This window comes from Sturnus vulgaris, unplaced genomic scaffold, assembly GCF_052056855.1.
Source record: "Sturnus vulgaris isolate bStuVul1 unplaced genomic scaffold, bStuVul1.hap1 Scaffold_155, whole genome shotgun sequence".
Lineage (NCBI taxonomy): Eukaryota > Metazoa > Chordata > Aves > Passeriformes > Sturnidae > Sturnus > Sturnus vulgaris.
The window spans coordinates 2916181-2936340 of NW_028276072.1; the positions used below are offsets into that span (position 1 = coordinate 2916181).

Here is a 20160-nt window from a genome sequence, read left to right on the forward strand (position 1 = left end):
CCTGACGCTCTGGGCTTTCCTTCAAATGGAAAAGAACTATGCTTTTCATCCAGGCATCCATTGCCAAAATGAGATTTCCCTCTCCAAAATTCTCAACATCCATGATTGCTGCCAAACAAAAGCTGCCATTTCCAACATTCTGGCTGCCCTTGGCTTCCTTAGGGCTGGGTCTCATCTGTATTCAAACACTGGGGCTCCATGCTCTCCTTCCTATGAAAAAAAACCCATCCCTCTTCCAGAGGCACTCATGGCCAAAATTGATGCTTTTCCTCCTGAATTCCTATCTGCAAGGGTTTCTACCAGACAAAAGCTGCCAGGACAGACAGGTCTGGCTGGCCTTGGCCTCTGGTGGCTGCAGTTCATGAGGCCATGAAACACGGGGGATTCATGGATTCCTTCCTGTGGAGATCATGGTGAAACTGTGGGGCCCCATGGAACCATGGAGACCATTGTGACACTTTGGGGCCTTCTGAAATGAAAGAGCCATTGTGACGTTGTGGGGACACCATGGACCCAAGGGATTATTGTGACACTGTGGATACCCTGTGGAACCAAGGACATCATTGTGGCTCTGCTGGGCTGCATGGTGCCAAGGGGCCGGTGTGAAGCAGCAGGGCTGTGTGGAACCAAGAGGCCATTGTTGCATTCCAGGGCCTGGTGCAGCCCAAGGGCCGTTGTGATCCTGCAGGGCACCGTGGATCCATGGAGACCATTGTGGCATTGCAAGGCCCCATGGAATCATGGAGATCATTGTGACACTGTGGGGAACCAAAGGGCCATTGTGACCCTGCAGGGCCTCATGGAAGCAAGGGGCCATTGTGATACTGCAGAAACAAGGAGAGCATTGTGAAACTCTGAGGCCCCAAAGAATTATGGCGAGTGTCCAGGAGATAAAACCCACTCCTGTCAGCTGAGCTGTGTGACTCTGCAGGGCCAGGACACGTTCCAGCAGGTGTGTGCTGCTGTGCCAGTCCCCTGGCAGGGATCTCAGACAGGGAGATGCAGCACTGAGGAGCTTGGTCTGTGGCCTTGGTGACATGGCCAGTGTGAGAAGGTACCCCAGGGTTTTGAGCATCCCTCCAGCCTCTTCCATTAGTCACTTCCAGGCCTGGACACTCACCCCAGTTTCTTGGTCTATTTGTTCTGTGCTTATCTCCTTCCTCCTGCTGATTTCAGCACTGCTCTAGGGGCAGCATCAGCCCTGCCTGGGCTCCCTCCTCACCCAGCCCTTGGCAGAGCCCAGAGCAGGGCTCTCTGTGATCCCTGGCACGGGATGTGGGTGCTGGGACTGGACACTGAGGTGTGGAGTGGACACTCTGGTGGGGAACATTTGCCCACCCAAAACACTCCCTGTGCTGTGCCGTGTCTGATGGGGGGATGTGGGGCCTGTGCTGGCCAGGGGGGCTGTGCTGCCTCAGGGACAAATGACAGGCATGAGCCACAGCACAACGACCAGGAGGTGAAAGTGAGGACAAGGTACAGAGGAGGAATTCAGAAATCTGCCCTGAGTGTGTGTTCATGTGTTTAGGAAAGCCAAAGCTCAGCTGGAGCTGATGGAGGCTGCAGGCAACACCCAGAGCAAAGTCAATTCATTGCTGTGTTAGAATTCAAAATGCAATGTCTGTAAGCCAAAGTTTAAAACTAAACACAAGTAGAGATAGGTTTAGCTTTTGAATTTAAGATCTAGAAGAAATAAAGGTACTTACAAAGGGAACAAGAAGTTGTAGAGTGCAGCAATCTAAGTTTGTGTGTGAGGATATAATTGGCTAAGAAAGTTCACTCTGTGGAATGAGTCTGTGAAACAAAATACCTTAGTATTAAATTAGATACAGAAATATCTCTGTTGACAGTGTTTTATTGGTTAATAAATCCTTAAAAGACCTTGTAACCATAAGTCTTGTGACTCCTAAGCCATGCTGCGACCACTTCTAAGACAAATTTACCCTTTCTACCTGGATAGAAAATTAAACAAAATAAATCACACTTTCTAAAGGAACTCAGAAGTCCTGTCTCTCTGCTTCATTTGGAAAAACAAAAAGTCCCCACCAAAAATTACAACATAAAATCAATAAGGCCACACTTTAAAAATATATAATATGAACAATAAACAAACATTTTGAAAATATGATGTAAAAACAACAAACCTGCACCAGGGAACACTTTCTCAGTCATGTCTCTCAGTGGATCCCATTAGAACTTCAGGAAACTTTGGACTTTGAATTCTTGAGAGTTTTCTTTTCCTGCTCTAATTCAATCCATGGGAAACCTCCTTCACATTTATCAATGGGACTCACTAAAAGTAAAAGAAACTTTGCAGTTTGAATCTGACTTGGAATTCTTGAGAGGTTTCTTCAACTCTCACTCAGGGACTGATGTTCAGGGACTCAGCCCCAACCCCGAGAGGGTCATTAAAGTCCTTCTGCTGTGTCTGTGCTGCTGAGCTGGGCTGGGCTCCTGGCAAAGGCAGAGCTGCAGAGAGAGAGCCAATATTTCCAAAATATTATTTGGAACTCCTAGGCAGCACCAAATGCACCAAGGGGCTCATTGGGATCAAGCAAGTCCTGACAAACCATGGCTCTGCCTTGATTTCCCTCTGGTCTGGTACAGTTCATTAGGCAGGTTTTCAACTCCAGATATGGATAAACCTTTCAAAGATCTTCTAAGAAATATCCATTCTTATTTTAAAGGGTGTATTTTATTACTGTTCTCTTTAGAGCAGAGCTGATTGCAGCATTCTGTGATTGATTTTGATCCAGGGTCTCTCCTCAGGAACTCTGGCAAAGAGAGGTTTTCGAATTTTTTTAATTTTTGAAGCAATCTAAAACTCCTAATGTTCCCCACTGCAAACAGACACACTCCTCAGGTGTGTGCCAGCCCAAGGTTCCACCAAAACCACTGCAGAGCTGCCCTGGGCCAGCTCTGAGGGTGGATCATCATCCCAACCTGCCCTGGGCCACTGCCAGGGGCTGTGGCCATGGACACTGCACTGACCCCACTGCTGGCTTTGGCTGCCACAGCAACCGGGAGAAGTTCAAGTTTCCTTGGGAACACTGGGGAGCACTGGGACAACCTGGGAAGATGGGAAGTGCTGAGGGGAATCTGGGTGGACTGGGATGGACTGTGGGCTGCACTTAAAAACACAGGGACATCCTGGGACATCCTGGGATTGACAGAGCCCGATTGGAGCCGGGACTACAACACCTCTCGTGCTCCGTGCCCCACAGAACCCCGGTGTCCGTCCCCACATGTCCCTTAAGTGTCCCCCAGACCCTCCAGGATTCAGAAGTGCCTCCTCAGCACCCATTCGGGATCCCCTAAAAGTGTCCCCAGATCCCCTGAATGCTCCCAACCCCACAGATTCCTGTTACAGTCACTTCTGGGAATTCATCTCCTGTAATCCTCCACAGCCTCAGAGTCCCTCATAACACAGTTCTGTACCTAAAACTCCTGCCGTGCCCCGCGCCCTAAGGAGCACGGTTAGAGCTCCCCAAGCTCCCCCCAAGTGCTCCCGAACCGTTCACGTTCCGTCCTGAGCACCTCAAGTCTCGGCTCGGACACAAAAGTGTCCCCCAGGTGCCTTCCCGGACCCCCAAACGCCCCGGCCGAGCCACTTCCAGGACTACAGCTCCCATCATGCTCCGTGGTTCCCATATAGTGCTATTGCAGCCATGACTTCATCTCCCATCATGCAGCATGCCCCACCGAGAGACATTGTAGCTGCTCCTACAGCTCCCATGATGCTCCGTGGCCCCATTGAACCGTATTATACCTGTGCCTACAACTCCCATCATCCCCCGTGCCCCGGAGAGCCCCGTTAGAGCCCCCCAGGTGCCCGCCCAGACACCGAATGGCCCCAGATTCCCCATTGCCAGCTAGGCAATGTCAGACATGGTGAGGCTGGGGGTGAGGAGCAGGTTGTCCAAATAGGGTTGGCCTGTAAGGGGCTCATCCTTCTGCATGCCCAGACCTCCTAAGGAGACATTCAGTATCAAGATCACTTAAGGAATGTTTAAGTCAGCCCTTTTCTGAACTGAAAAATAAAAATAATATGCCCTTGATTAAAACCAAGATTCCTTCTTGTCTCACTCACAAGGAAAGCTCTGTCTCCTGCTGTTTGCAAACAGAGAAGGGCTGGTGGGAGATGTGGTGCTCAGAGGTTGTTTGGGGTACAGTGACCATGAAATAATGCAGTTTTTTAATATTCTGTGAAAGCAGGTGGGGCATCAACAAAACTTCTACACTGGACCTACAGAGAGCAGACTTCGGCCTATTCAGAATGCAGATTTGGGGATAATTGAACTGAATTTTTAATGGGAAACAGCTCTTAAAGGATTCCAGGAAGAATGGAGACACTTCAAGAAAGGAATCTTGAAGGAACAGAAGCAACCTGTCTCTCACATTCCTCACAGAAGGAAGTGAGCTAGCGAGGAAAATAACTGGCCTGGATAGGCAGGGAGCTTTTACCAGGAACTCAGGGAGAAAATAATGTGCATTATCTTTGGACAGAGGGGCAGGCAACTCAGGAAATGTTTAAAGAAGTCGTTAGGTCATGCAGAAAGAAAATCAGAGGTGAAAGCTCAAATTAGGAGTTAACCCAGCTGCTTCTGTGAAAGACACCAAAAATGATTTTATAAACGCATTAATGGCAAAAGGAGGGACAAGGAAAATCTCCATTCCTTATTGGGGGGGGGGGGGGGGGGGGGATATGGTTACCAAAGATGAGGAAAAGGCTGAAGTATTCAACCCCTTCATCACCTCACTTTTCAACAACAAGACAAGTCCTCCTCAGGACAAGTGTTCTCCTGAGCTGGTAGATGGGGACAGGGAGCAGAACAGACCCCCTGTAATCCAGGAGGAAGCAGCTGGGGACCTGCTGAGACACTCAGATGCTCACAGGTGTCTCTGGGAACAGATGGGATCCATCCTAAAGGGATGAGGGAGCTGCTGGATGAGCTCCCCAAGCTGCTCTCCATCATTTCTCATCAGTGCTGGCTCAGCAGGGAGGTGCCAGAGGACTGGAGGTGCCAATGTGAGCCCATCCCCAAGAAGGGCTGGAAGGAGGATGTGGGGAACTGCAGGCCTGTCAGCCTGACCTGGGTGCCTGGTGAGGTGATGGAACAGATCACCTTGAGTGCCATCCCAGGGCACCTACAGGATGGCTGAGGGATCAGAGCCAGCCAGCGTGGATTTCAATATCTGCATTGATGATCTGGATGAGGGCATTGAGTGTACCATCAGCAAATGTGCAGATGGCACCAAGCTGGGTGGGAGTGTGGATCTGCTGGAAGGCAGGAGAGCTCTGCAGAGGGACCAGGACAGGCTGGATCTAGGGCCCAAATCCAACAAGGTGAGGTTTAACAAGACCAAGTGCTATGTCCTGCACTTTGGCCACAACAACCCCTGCAGTGCTCCAGGCTGGGGACAGGGTGGCTGGACAGTAGCCAGGCAGAAATGGCCCTGGGGGCACTGACGGACAGCAGGCTGGACAGGAGCCAGCAGTGTGCCCAGGTGGCCAAGAAGGCCAATGGCACCTGGCCTGGATCAGGAATGGTGTGGCTTTCAGGATCAGAGCTGCTGTGCCAGCATTCATCTGCCCCCAGCTCTCCACATAGACATTGCTTCTGCAGCTCCAGAAAAGGAAAAAAAGGGGCATCTCCAGTGAAAAGTTTGCTGGGAGATCTTTTGTACACTAAAGCCCCCGAGAACACAAATCCCCATTAAAAGAGTCTAGGGTCACAGCAGAGGTCGAGAGAACCAAAATGAGAAATAGCACATTGTGGACAATAGCACATCATTGTGGACAATATTAAAAAACTAAAACACAGAAAAAAAGAAAAAGCCAGAACCAAAACAAAAAGAATAATCAGAAATTATTTTTATTGCAAGATATTTATGGAAATATGCCTGTAATTTAACGTTTCTGAAATCTTTCAGTCATCATTCTCCCCACTGAAGCCTTGAGCTCCTGGTTCCTCAGGCTGTAGATGAGAGGGTTCAGGGTTGGAGGCACCACCGAGTACAGAACTGACACTGCCAGATCCAGGGATGGGGAGGAGATGGAGGGGGGCTTCAGACAGGCAAACACTGCAGTGCTGAGAAACAGGGAGACAACAGCCAGGTGAGGGAGGCAGGTGGAAAAGGCTTTGTGCCGTCCCTGCTCAGAAGGGATCCTCAGCACAGCCCTGAAGATCTGCACATAGGAGAAAACAATGAACACAAAACAACATAGTGCTAAACAGGCACTAACAGAAATGAGCCCAAGTTCCTTGAGGTAGAAATGTGAGCAGGAGAGCTTGAGGATATGTGGGATTTCACAGAAGAACTGGCCAAGGGCATTTCCATTGCACAGCGGCACAGAAAATGTATTGGCCGTGTTCAGCAGAGCACTGAGAAAGGCACTGGCCCAGGCAGCTGCTGCCATGTGGGCACAAGCTCTGCTGCCCAGGAGGGTCCCGTAGTGCAGGGGTTTGCAGATGGACACGTAGCGGTCGTAGCACATGATGGTCAGGAGATAGTACTCTGCTGAGATGAAGAACAGAAAGAAAAACATTTGTAAAGCACATCCTTCATAGGAGATGTGTCTGGTGTTCCAGAGGGAATTGTGCATGGCTTTGGGGACAGTGGTGCAGATGGAGCCCAGGTCGCTGAGGGCCAGGTTGAGCAGGAAGAAGAACATGGGGGTGTGCAGGTGGTGGCCGCAGGCTACGGCGCTGATGATGAGGCCGTTGGCCAGGAGGGCAGCCAGGGAGATGGCCAGGAAGAGGCAGAAGTGCAGGAGCTGCAGCTGCCGCGTGTCTGCCAATGGCAGCAGGAGGAAGTGGCTGATGGAGCTGCTGTTGGACATTTCTGCACTGTGGCCATGGAGTCCTGTTGAAGAAGGACACAGTTATAATTCAGGGGAGACTTTGCTGAGCAATGTCCGAGCCCTTTCTCCCAGCCCTGCCCCTGCTGCTCTGTGCCACCCCATTTTCCTTTTGTCAAATCCGTTCCTTCAGCCTCATGCCTGGAGCTCTGCTGGGATCTGGCCCCGTTGCCGTGATGAGCAGGGGCCGTGTCTATGGACACTGAGGGGTCAGCTCTGCTCTGCAGCAGTGGGGTCATGGGAACAGGGACAGGGGCCAGTCCTGGGGCTGGATTTCATCAGGCCAATCTGCTCCTGAGGCAGAGGAGCTTGGCAGCATCTCCTGTCCCAGGGCTAAGGAACAGTGATGGCCAAAGGCAGTTTGAGAGGGATTCCTGCTGTGCCCAGGGAGATCAGAGAGAACTGTGCAATGCAAGAGCTGTAACTCAGTGAAGGGTGAGGGGAGCTGCTCTGTCACTCCATCTGTCCCCAGCTGCCCTTTCTGAGATCCAGGGCAGTCACTGTGTTCCCCTGAAATCAGCCTGACACAGCTGAGAGCAGAGGGACAGCAGAGCAACCTGGCTCAGCCCTTCTCACAGTCTCAGGCCCACTCCTGGCCAAGGACACTCCTGTCCCCCAGTGTCCCCTGGAGGCAGCTCAAAGCTTGGATGGCATCCTGAGGACACACCAAGGGTCCTGTCCATGGCACTGCTTGAGGAGACTCAGCTCATTCCCAGCCTCCCAGCCTGCCCTGCCCTGAGCTCCCCGGGGCACAGGGAGCTGGGACACCCCATTGCTGTGCTCAGCCTGCACAGGAGGAGCCCAAGGGCTGGGCCTGAGCCTGCAGCTGGAGCTGCCATTGCCAGAGAGACCTTCAGCAATGCCAGGAGCACCTGGGCAAGGCAAGGAGAGAGAGAGCTGACCCTGAGGAAAATCCTTTCCCTGTCCATCCCTGCCCAGCCCCTGCCAGGCAGCACCAGGGCAGGACAGTGGCCCTCAGGTCCTGGTCAGCAGGGAATGGGCACATGGCAGGAGAGATGCCCTTCATGTCTGGTGCTGCTCTGCCAGCCCAGGAGGGGACTGAGGGCCCTGAGCCCCCGGGCTGAGGGCTGAGCTGACTGGGAGGGGACACCAGAGCTGTGCTGCTCAGGGCAGTGTCTGCCCTGCAGGGCAGGGCTGGCAGGTGTCACATCTGCCCTGCAGCAGGGCTTCCCTCAGCACTGCCTCCCTCCCTCCCTGCCCATGGCTCTGCTGCTTGAGCTGTCCCAGCCTGGGCTGTTCCTGTGGCCCCGGGCTCCTTCCCTGCCAGAGCTGCCAGAGCCCAGCCCAGCCTCTGGGCCAGCTCTGCCCTGCAGCTGCTCGGGGGTGCAGGGATTAAAGAACAGCTCCCCCAAGCCTGGGCACCATGGAAAGGTGATGCTGGATGGATCTGGAGGATGGATCCCTTTCTGAGGTGCCCAGGAATCCTCAGAGTGATGGTTTAAGAGCCTCAGCCCCTGCTCTACCCTGCACAGCTGAGTTTCCATTCCCACCAAGCTGAACTTGGGAAAAGTGGGAGCACAGATTCAGGAAACCAAAGGCACAAGCAGGAAACTCCTGCCCTGAATGAACTAATGAAAAGTCCCCTCAGAAATGACCTGGGCATGAGCTGGAGCTCTGAGCAGCCCTGGCCCACACAGCACCCTCTGCACAGCAGCAGGACCTGTCCTGGCAGGACTCACTCCTTGCACCCACAGCTCCCCTCCACCATGCATGAGGAGCTCCCGGGCAGGCTGAGAGCTTTACCTGGCAGGTGGCAAATGCCCTGGGCTGGCCAAGAGCCCTGAGGGCTCTGCAGGACAGCCCTGGGCAGCCCTGGCTGCAGCCCCAGCTTCAGCCCCTGCAGCCATCCCTGAAACTGGGAGAGTCCTCCTGACACATGCCCCAGGCCGTGGGCTGTGCTGGCTCCAGGAGATCCCTCCAGGAGCACAGGGGACATTGCCCTGCACCCACACACTCACCATGTCCAGGGCTGTGAATATGTTTCCCCAAGTGCAGTCTCAGCTCAATGTCTTCCCAGTCCTGAGTGCCTTGAGCCTGTCTGTGCCTGGCTCCTGTGCCCTCAGTGCCTGCAGGCAGTGCCCTCAGCCCTGCTGGGCTGGCAGAGGAGCTGCTCCTCAGCAGAAATGTCTTTTTGAAGCTTCTCTTGGTTTACCTTGGGAGCTGCCTCTGTGCCAGGAGCCCGGCCCAGCTCAGCAGCACAGACACAGCACAAGGACTTTAATGAATCTCTTGGTTCATTAAATATTTACATCATAATCATTCCCTGAGAGAATGTTCCAAAAACTTCTCAAGAACTCAAATTAAAATGCTGAAGTTTCTTGAAGTTTCAATGGGTCCCACTGAGGGACACAACTGAGAAAATGTCCCCTGGTTCCAGTTAGAGCAGGAAATTCGAGGCAGAGATGACAGGTGAGGACATAGAAATGTCAAGTCTTTCCCTTTTGACACCAACTCTTTTAGTAGTTTATAGAATCATGACCCAGTTATCTGCTTTAATTAGTCCCTTGAGAGCTTTGTATTGACATTCAGTGGGGCTCATAAATACTTTGAGATACTCAAGGTTTGGGTTTTGCTTTTGCCTTGGAGTCTGTGAGAGCTTTGTGCAATCATGGCCTCCAATTATCTGCTTTAATGAGTCCCTTGAGAGCCTGTGTCAGTAACAACACTCAGTGGGGCTCATTAATGCTTCAAGGCACTCAGGGTTAATTTTAAGTTCTACTTTTTGACACTGAGTCTCTGAGAGGTTTGTGCAGTGATGGCCTCCAATTATCTGCTTTAATTAGTCCCTTGAGAGGCTTTGTCAGTAATGATACTCAGTGGGGCTCATTAATGCTTCAAGGTACTCAGTTTTTCTAAGGTACTCTGAGTTTCCCTTTTGACACCAACTCTTTTAGTAGTTTATGCAATCATGGCTCCAATTATCTGCTTTAACGAGTCCCTTGAGAGCCTTGTACTGACACTCATTAATGCTCATTAATGCTTCAAGTTACTTCAGTTTTTTAAGGTACTTTCTTTTTTCCTTTCCTCTCTTACTCTCTGAGTGGTTTTTGGACAATTCTGGCCTCCACCAGTTCTCTCCTCCAAGGAGTCCATGAGGAGCCTGTGTTGGGGATGGACCTTAGTGGGACCCATTAATGCCTCAAGACACTTTGGATTTTTGTTCTGATTTGGACTCCTGGAAAGGTTTGTGCAATCTCCTCTCAGGCCCTGAGGTTCAAGGGCTCAGCACCAAATGCACCCCGGGGCTGATTGGGATCAAGAAAGTCCTGACAAACCATGGCTCTGCCTTGATTTCCCTCTGGTCAAGAACATATCCAGCAATTAGTTACACTGAGTATTTCAGCTACTTTGATATTTACATTTTCATCTCAATTTTCATGACTAATCCTTGGTAAAACTCTAGAGGTGTTTCTGGCAAACAAAGATTGTGGCTGCTATCAAGATACAACTTACAAACACCAGTAGTTCTTTAGTGACACGGTTCTTCATTATTTTTCCTCAATCTCATTTGGGTTAGGAACAATAATTGTGTTGTCCATGGAGCTGATGCCTTTTTAATTCCAGAATAATGTCCCCAAGGTCCTTTGCTGTTCAGCTCTACTGTGCTGTCTGTGGGTGACAAGGCTTGGTGGGGTCCTTTCCCCTCTGGCTGGAGAGGTGCCAGGTCCCAGTCCCTGAGGGCACCCAGGCTCCTGGATGGAATTTGTGTGGAATTCCACATCCTCAGTGTCACATCAGCCTTCACATGGAGCCCCGTGGATCAGAGCATTTTCCAAAGAGCTGTTGGGGCAAACAGGGAGATTTGGTCTGGCAGGATCTCTAAAACAATATCCCATAACATCCACTTGTTCTGGCACAGAGCACTTGGCTGCAGGGACACATTCCCATTGTTCTCAGCCAGGTTTCAGGAGTCAAACAGTGTTGTCTTTCCCCAGAGCTGTTCCTTCAGCTGGCCTGGGAGGGCCATTTGGCCTCTGCACCCTCACTCTGGCTCCATTATTAGGACTGGTGCATACAAACCCTTTATCTCCATGAACAGCAGTGATTTGAGGTGAATGTCCTTTTTGCACAGTTCTTTTAAAACTGCAATATCAACAATTGTGCTACCCTTCCACAACTGAATATGGGTTGAATAATCCAACTATTCACTTCTGTTTAACAGAATTAATTAATTTATCCTTGATAATCTGAACTAATTACTGCTCCCATGACATGAACACTTTTCAAGGCCAAGCTTGAGTGAGCAATCATCAAACCAAAGTATCCTGGAGGAATCTGAATCACTATTCCAGTACTGATGACTCTCATTTGCTCCTGATTTCTCCTGATTAATTCCTATGCATGAAGGTCCAGCCCTGCAGCCTCTGGGGTGGCCCTGTCAGGGGCCATCACACCCGGAATAATTTCCCAGGCAGTCACAGTGTCACTGTCCATGGCTGTATTTGCAAACTGGGTGCAGCCATGCACATCCAGGGGGGTTCCCATTTCCCAGTGGGGCCATTGTTAAGGGTAGGGAGCACATCTGGGAGACGGGTTTTCCATCGGGACAGGTTCCCATCTCCTCGTTTTTTCAACTGCTCTTTTAACAACTCCTTCATCTGTTCAATCAATGCTGCAGCTTGTGTAGTCTGGTATATGAAAAACCCAGCAGTCTTACTCACTGCATTTTTCACAGAAATAAAGCATTGCACATCCTAGTGTCAGCAAACCCTGTAAAAACTGCCAATTTCATCCTTTCCTCTTTCATTCATTGTATACAATCTCACAGTTTACCAGTGATATTTGGGTCCTGGCCAATCATTTCTTTAGAGTATTGAGTGTTAAATCCCTGAGTAGCCAAAACTAAAAAAATCAGTATTTGGAACATTATTTTACAATGTTATTATATACATATAAATATATACATTAAAAAATAATTATTTTTTACATACGTATATAATTATTTATTGTATTATTATTATTTCTCTTGCACAAACAAATCCAAGCTCAAGATTAAGAACCTCTTCTGTTCCTCCATGTGATAGAGTTCCAACAACAATTGATCCTTCTGTTGGTGCTGTTTCTGGGATTCTGTTTACAAAATTCACCCTCATCTTCCTACACCCATAAGTTCTTTTCCTTGTTCCAAGTGCAATTTTTGGATGCATTTTAATACATCCTGTGGTTCAGCTTCTTTCAGCTGCCTTCCCCATTGCTCACACAGTGCTCCAACCTCAGCCCCCTTTAGAGCCAGCAAACTCCAGGGAAGGTTTTCCCCATACCTGGGAATTTCAGACAAGACTGATTCCTTATATTTACATTTAAAAAGCAACATTTTGTGGTGACCTGGCCAGACTACACCAACTTTGTTTTAGCAGTGGGCAGGGGCAGCAGCAGAGACACAGACACCAAGTTCAGCAATCAGTGTCATTTACTGTAGTTCAAAGCAGCAAAGAATCACAAAAGGAGAAGCTCAGCAGTGCAGCCAACCATCAGCACCAAAGATTGCCTGCAGGGATTAAGAGACAGCACCAGTCACCCTCAGACTTTGCCATCAGCCAGGTGCACACATCAGCTGGGGAAGCTGTCACAGCCAAGGACTGCAGAGCCACTCCTGGACACTGGGAATTCCTGCAGGTGCCTCCAGCCACAGGGGAGGCTTCCAACCCCGCTGTGAGAGGGCCCAGCTCTGATAGTGCTGAATAAACAAACTGACAGCACTTCTAGTGCAGGAACAGCTGCTTTCATTCTCCTCTTGGGCTCCTCCCAAAGCCTGGCCAGATGTCAGATTTCATGGCCTTGTCTGGTTTCTAAATACAGAAAGGTCAATCCATGTTTCACTCATGAGTGGATACATTTATCACAGCACTAATGACCATGTATATTTGCTAATATAAAGATAACCTTTGGTTGGAAGGTTCATCCAGAGGTCACCTTTGGCTCAGGGCCTGTTGTCCAGGCCTTGGCACTTCAGGGACTGGGTTTAGTGCTGGGCTTGACAGTGCTGGGTGAACAGCTGGACTGGATGAGCACAGAGGTCTTTCCCAACACAAAGGACTCTATAATTCCAGGATTCCATCTGCTGCATTCAGTTAGGCCCCTGTTGGCAGCATTACTTTGGTCAAAAGTCCCCTCTTGGTCAGCTCTTGTGGCCTAAGGCTTCAGCTCCTTTAGCTCCTGGTGCTGAGCTGCTCATGCTGAACGAGATGGCTCAGAGAGAAGAATACAGTTCATCCAATTCCTCCTGGGACACTGAGAGGGGAGGCTGTGGAAACAGGAGCATTGTTTGCTGTGCTCTCCTCCCTGCCCTTCACATCTTTCAGCACTTTGAAGCAGCCAAGAGCTTTCTCCAAGGGTGCAGTGAAGCAGCTGTTCCTGCTCCCAGCTCTGGCTCTTCCCACTCTCTGACCTTGACTGGTTTTGTCCCTCTTGCTGTGCCCTCTGTTCCCCCTGTGCTCGGTGGCTGCTGCCCAGGACTGTGGCACTGGCACAGATCAGGGGCTCCAGCCCCTCCTTTCTGTGCCCTTGGAGCTGCCTGCTCACAGCAGCCTTTTCCATCTGGAAGCTCCACATGGACAGGGAGTCCCCACCTCTGTTCCCTGCACAACCTCCAGGAGCCCAGGGCTGCCATCTCCAGTCCCTGCTGGCCCTGGGGGCTCCCAGGTGGCCCAGGCTGCTGTGACACCACTGCACTCGGGAGGGAAGAGTGGCAGGGGCTGTGCTGAAAGTCAGGTCCATGTGCTGCTGCTGCTGCTGCTGCTGCTGCTGCTGCTGCTGCTGCTGCTGCTGCTGCTGCTGTGGGGGTCGTTTGCCCAGCCCTGCCCCAGAGTCAGGGATCAGATCCAGGCCCTGCTGCTGCTCCCTCGGGATCAGCCACAATTTGGGGGTTGCTGTCAGTGCCAGCAGAGGCGGTGGCTGCAGCAGTGGGTGCTGACAGTGCCCCAAGCCCCGGGGCCAGAGGGGTCCCTGCGCTGGGGGCTGGGAGGGAGCTGCCCCTTGTTCTCCCTCTGCCCCACACAGAGCTGGGCTGGGCACAAGTGGGGCAGAACAGCAAACAGGAGCCTGTGAGTCTCTGCCAGCCCTGTCTGCTCAGAGTTTGGCCCTTGCAGCTCCAGGTGGACAAAGGCAGCTGCTCCTGGCCCCTCTGTGTGTCCCCGTGCTCTGCAGTGCTGCTCCACCAGTCTGTGCCCAGCAATGGGGAAAAGCCTCAGCCCTGCAGGGCCAGGAGCTGCCGGGCTCTGCCTGAGCAGCTCAGCCAGGAGGAAGGAGCTGCTCCACACGGGAACCAGCAGCAGAGGACACTCCTTTTTTATGGCATGTTTTCTGTTTTAAGGAAAAGAAAAAGGAAAAAGAAAAGAAAAAAAGCCTCTATAAAATGTGGAAGATAAAAACACCCAAGTTTGCAGTGAAAAACCTTCCGTTTTAACTTTGAATTAAGAGGTAACTGATATTTTGAAACAGAAAACTCAGTTATTTACTCTGTAAATGAGCTGATGGCATTGATGCATCTTACTGGTCTCAGTAACCTTTTTAAAAATGATTTTGGGGTTTGTTTCCAATATTATTATTTTAAATTGTGGTGAAACTGGTGGGAAGCAAGAAGAAATTCCTTTGTGCCCTGCCAGCTCCTAGCAGGACTGGGAATCTAAATTCTGTCACAGCGCAAATCCTTTAGAAGATGCCCTTCCTTCTCACCCTGTGAATGAGCTGCACATTCCCTTTGAAATTATCAGGGTTTTTTTAAAGAAAATCTCACTTATGGCTTTTTGCTTGGTTTGGAATTACAGAAGTGCAATTCTCCATCCCTCAGCTCCATCCTCCACTGTCTTAGGAGCACGGCCCACTCACCAGGTTTTGTCCACTCAGGGCACTTTTAGAGGAAAAAGAAAGTGCAATTGCACAATTCCAGACAAGAAGAAATGAAGAGTGGGACCAACAAAACATCCTGTGGAGATCCAGGTGTTCAGCTGGGACTGTGGAGAGTTTGGGCTCTTGCCAACTGGATGTGTGTCTCTAACTGCAGTCTTGGCCTGCAGGAGAGTCTCACTCACCTGCAGAAGCACAAAGCTCAGGTGCTGTGCTCGGAACGGGCTCATCTGATGCAAAGCTGTCAGAGCCATGTGAGGGCAGAGCGGGCCCAGCCGTGCCCAGGGCTGAGCCCAGCAGAGCCCTGGCAGAGCCCAGAGCAGCCTCAGCATCCACAGAGCCCGGCTGCAAGGAGAGAAACCAGAAACCACCCGTCAGCTGAAGGCTCCTGTCCCCCTTGTCCCAGCTCCCGCCGTGCCCAGGCCATGCTGGCCGTGCCCAGAGCGGTGCCCAAAGCTGCCCATCATTGCTGCCTTGGGCACAGAGCAGGAGGGCAGGACCGTGCCCAGCCTGCAGCCAGCCATGGCACATCCAGCCCCTCAGAAACTGCTCAGAGCCAAAAAGCAGCTTGGCAGCCACTGAAGAATTCATTGCATCTGCCCCAGCAAAGGGGGGAACCTTTGGTGCCCGGCCAGGCCACGCTGTGCCCAGATCTGGGAGCATCCCCCTGGCTGTGGACTCACCCACAAATTGGGTGTGGATCTGTGCAGAAGGTGCCAGAATCCAAGTCCATCATCTTCAGCTGGCCAGGTCGAGGAACAGATTGTCATCATTGAGGTTGTCCTTGGTGTCTCCAGCAGCAGCCACACCTGGTACAGCTTCTCCAGGGGCTCCTTCTCCTTCCCTGGGGGCCAGACCAGGCTGTCAGTGTTCTGCCCAGGGCCCCAGCCATCAATGAACCAGACAAGGAAACCCAGGGTGGATGGTGGCCACCAGTGCTTGCCACACCAGGTCTCCAGCTCAGCTCCAGCCCAAGAGCTGCGTGTTCCCTTCTGATGATCCCTGCCCAGAGCTACACGCAGAACAAAAAACAGACAAAAGTCTGGTTTGCTTTGCCACTGACTGCAGCTGTTGCCTGCCAGGCTCCTGGATCCAACTGTGCACATGGATCTGTCCCATCTTCTGGGGCAGATGAACACCCTGCAGCCAAGCATCACAGAAAAGGTCTTCTAAGGACAGCCTGTCCAAGGGCTGCATGGACAAACACCTCTTAATAACATCTTGGCACTCTGAAGAGAGAAACCAGAAATCACCAGTCAGCTGGAGACATTGTCTCCCCGTTCCTGTGCTCAGGCCATGCTGGGTGTGCCCAGGGTTGTGCCTCAACTTCCCCATGGATTCTCTATTTGGAGGAGAGCAGGAGAGCAGGACATGTGCCACCTCCTCAGCAGCTGCCAGAGCAGGATGCTCACGAGCCTGCTGCTGTCTCCCAGCACTGGTACTCCCCCCATGCCCAGGGATGAGGATCCACCTTGAGAGAGCCCTCGTGGGAACAAGATCCATCCCCAGATGATCTCCTGGCCCCTCCTGAACGACTGCTTCCCCATGACCAGGTGGTACAGCAGGAGGCCCAGGGACCAGATCGTTGCTGCCTCGCCGTGGTAGCGTTGGTGGTGGATCCACTCTGGTGGGCTGTAGGACAGGGCTCCTATGGAATACAGATGGAGTTCATCAGGGGGATGCTGCTGCTCCCAGAGCCTGGCCCCAGCATCCCTGGGCATGTGGGGGCTGCTCCAGTGGCACTTGGTGTGACCCACTGTCCTCTCAGCAGCACCTGGGACTTGTGTACAAACTCGGGGTTGGAAAAGAATTCACTGGTGCTGGAAGAGGGCAGCAGAAGCCCCAGGGAGCCCCAAGCATGACATGCAAAAGAAAACCCCACCCAGAGGTGGAGAAAACCCACTCTTCTCCCCACCTGCATGGCCCCCAAAAATGTTAATAAGCCAAGGCAAACAAGGGGAGCGGAGCAGTTCAAGCCCTTCCTTGCCTGCACACCAAACTGAGCAGTGCACGGGTCTGACCCCCCTCTCTGCTACCCCCATGGGTTTTTATCGGCCTGGCTGCCCCAGCTCCAGCTCCAGCCCCAGCCCAGGGCAGAGTGGGTGATGAAGGCTGTCAGCAGGGCTGGGAGCTGGCACCCCTCACACCCCCACCCAAATCAACTTGGCTCAAGCATTAATCCCATCCCGGCTGCAATAGGGGGAAGCCCCGGTGCTACAGCCAGGCTGGGCCATGAGATGCCCAGGAGCATCCTCTGGGAGGGCTCATCTGCAAACTGGGTGTAAGTTGTCCTGGAGGAAGGTGCCACGGCCAAACTCGATCAGTTTCAGCTCCCCAGTGGCCAGGTCGAGCAGGATGTTCTCTGCTTCGATGTCCCTGAGCAGGACCCCGCAGCTGGTACAGTGCACAGCCTCCAGCACCTGCTGGAACAGCTCCCACACCTCCTGCTCAAGCAGGAATCTCCACTCTGACCGCAAACCTGAGAGGTCCTGGCACCACTCCGGACGCTGCAGCACCAACAAGAAGCTGTTGGGCAGCTCAACCCAACCCACTCCAGGAGCTGAATGACCCCAGCACACACACAGGACACCTTGGCCAGCAGCACGATCTCCAGGGGCAGGATCTCAGTGGGTCTTGGGCCCTGCCAGGGCTCTGGGACCCCTCACCCAGCCCGGGATGCTCTGCATCAGGGATGCAGCGCTCACCCCACGCCCGCTCTCCAGCAGCGAACCCACCCGGTACCGCTGCTTCAGGCCCTGCTGCGCCTTCCCTGCCGGCGAGACGCGGCTGTCAGCTCTCGGCCCGGGGCCAGGAACGGCCCCCGAGCGCCCCTCAGCCGCCCCGGGCCGGGCGGCCCCAGGCGTTCGCTCTTTGGAACGGGCCAGCGGCGGCTCGGGGCCGGCGGCCGCGCTGCCGAGCGGCGGAGCTCGGGCCGGGGGAGCCGCAGCGCAGGCGGCGGGAGCGGCCGCGCCGCGTGTGTCCTCCACGGGCCCCGGGAGGAGCCGGGGTCGGGGACGGGGCCGGGGCCGGGGCTGCATCCCACGTTGGGGCCGGGGTCGGGCCAGGTGGAGCCAAAGGGAGGCGATGCCGCCCCAGCCCCGGGCACTGAGGCCCGCCCAGCAGCGGCACCGCCAGAACGGGCAGAGCCGGAGGGAGGCGAGACCGCGGCGGGACGGCCGGGGACGGGAACGGGGAGGGGGACAGGGACGGGGATGGGAACGGGGACGGAGACGGGGATGGGGGGCGGTGACGGGGACGGAGCAGTCCCGCCCGGAGTCCGGGGCATGGCCCGGCCCGGAGTAAGGAGAGGGACGCCGGGGAGGTTGGAGGTGGCAGGGGTAGAGCACCAAACAAAGAGCGCGACAGGGTGTGGGACAGCTGGAGTGGGAGATGGGGAACAAGAGAAGGGACACAGTGGGTCGGTGAAATCGCTGCTTTTTTGCCACTGCCGAAGTGCCGGGAGCGTTTGTCCGCGTGTCCGTGTGTCCATTCTCCGTGTGTCCATTCTCCGTGTGTCCATTCCCCGTGTGTCCATTCCCCGTGTGTCCGTTCCCAGTTCCGCCCCTTGTGCCCCACAGCCAAGCCCCGCTCCCCTCGGGGCAGCACGGGCCGCTCCGCTCCGGGGCCGAACCAGAGTCACGGAACATTTCATCTTCCTCTCACACCCACCCCAAAACCACCATCTTGTTTAGCTTCTTCGAAGTTTTATTTCTGGCAATCTTGCAACTTGCCCCTCGTGCTCGCATGCCCCGGGCCCCATCCCGCCCGCCCACCCCGCTCTGCGGTCTGTTCCTCACAAGCAAGCAAAGCGCTGTCCGGATTCTCCCCTGGAGCAGAGGAAAATGCTGAATGAGGAGCCTGGCAGCGCCAGGCAGAGCCAGCGCCGTGGGAGGGCAGAGCAGCACATGAGGAGTGAGAAATGCAGCCCCTGCAGGGCAGCGCTGCTCCCCGGCCGCTCCGGGTGGGCAGCGGCAGCAGAGGGGCCACACCCGGCTCGGTGCCCTCGTCCCCAGGGCTGTTCCTGTTTTCTTGTCCAGTTCCAGGAGAAAACCGGAGACTGGCAAGAGGAGGATTAAAATAAAAGAGTGAAACTGCTATTTTTGCCCAGTTTGGATGCCAATCCGATATAGCAGCTCAGTTCTCAGCTGCCTGCCTCCTCCCTGCCAATCCAGCACTTTCAGCCTGGAGCAAAGGCCCTCTCTGCAGAGAAACTGCTGGCTGCTTTATTTCTCCTGCTGTTCATCGGCACAGCTAGAAAAGCAAACTAGTTTGGATCCTGAGTCCGTCAAAACAGATGAACTTTGTCATGTTAAGTCAAGACACAGAGCCTTAACCCCTGCACAATGTCCTAGGAATCACCTTTGCTGCTGCTGTATATTGTCCCTGCTGAGGGTGAAATACTGTGGGAGCACGTGCCCTGTCTCTAGAACTCACAGCCGACCAAATCACTGTGCTTTAATATCTTTCATTTGCAGGTTTCTGGTGTGTCCAGCATTGCTTTCAAAGCCAAACAGGGAGAAGGCAAAATGTGTGTAGCTAATGATACTGTACAGTGCATAAAACTTCCTGAGTCCTAGGTGTTCAAGATACGATCAGTTTGGAATTACTGTGATGTAGAACCAGAAAAAGGGAGCATATAAGGAAAGGAATTAATAGTATATGTGAACATCTTGGGTTGTTTCTTTCCATTTTCATTTCACTTCTGGAAAGCTCTCCTGCTTCTTGAGAATCTTCTCCACGGTGATGTTTGCTCTTTCCGAGAACCTTTCCTGGAGAACGAGGTCGAGCTCCTGTCACAAGATGTGCCACCAACTGCAGCTTCTCTTGGCTTTCCACACTGTGAGGGCAGCACGATTTTTGCAGCAAAGCAGGATAAATGTCTTGAGAACTTGACAACTTGTTCTTTCTTTTCCTTTTGGGCTGGGAAGTTGTGCCATGGGTAAGGTTTTCATTGTTACTGTTCTAATCTAGGGAAACTGGAAGTGGTACCAGGAATTGTTAGGGAATGCAACCCTGACTGAATGCAGAGAAAGAATCTCCAGAGCCTGCAGCCAGAAGTGGAGAGTTGTGTCATAATCATTCCAACACCCCCATGCACATCTTGAAAGTGATTTAGAAGATGAAAATGGGCTGACAGAGGGAGTTGGTTTCTGTGTTCAGTTTAGCTGATTCTACATCTCTTGCACTGGTATAAATCAAAGAGTACCATCAGTTCATGAGAAGCACCAGAACAAGCTGGACCTCTGTGAGGAGATGACTGAAAGAATCTGAAAAGGAGAAATGCAGGGAATGAACTTTGTCTGAAAGAAGGGTCATTTTTTTCCTAGTCATTTCCAATTCATTCCCTCTGCTTTTGTCCTTTTTAGCAAGGGATTTCCATCCCAGATTCCCCATGAAATGAGAACTCTGAGCTTGTGGAAGTGCCTGAAGGA

At 52.7% G+C, this 20160-nt stretch overlaps 1 protein-coding gene across 1 annotated transcript; it reads right to left on the reverse strand.

Moving 5' to 3' along the window:
- Positions 1-5860: 5860 nt before the first annotated feature.
- Positions 5861-6844, reverse strand: LOC148219346 (olfactory receptor 14J1-like). The gene has a single exon (XM_088157746.1). It carries the CDS (start codon positions 6842-6844, stop codon positions 5912-5914), a length of 933 nt encoding a protein of 310 aa, XP_088013872.1. The 3' UTR covers positions 5861-5911.
- Positions 6845-20160: the final 13316 nt, after the last annotated feature.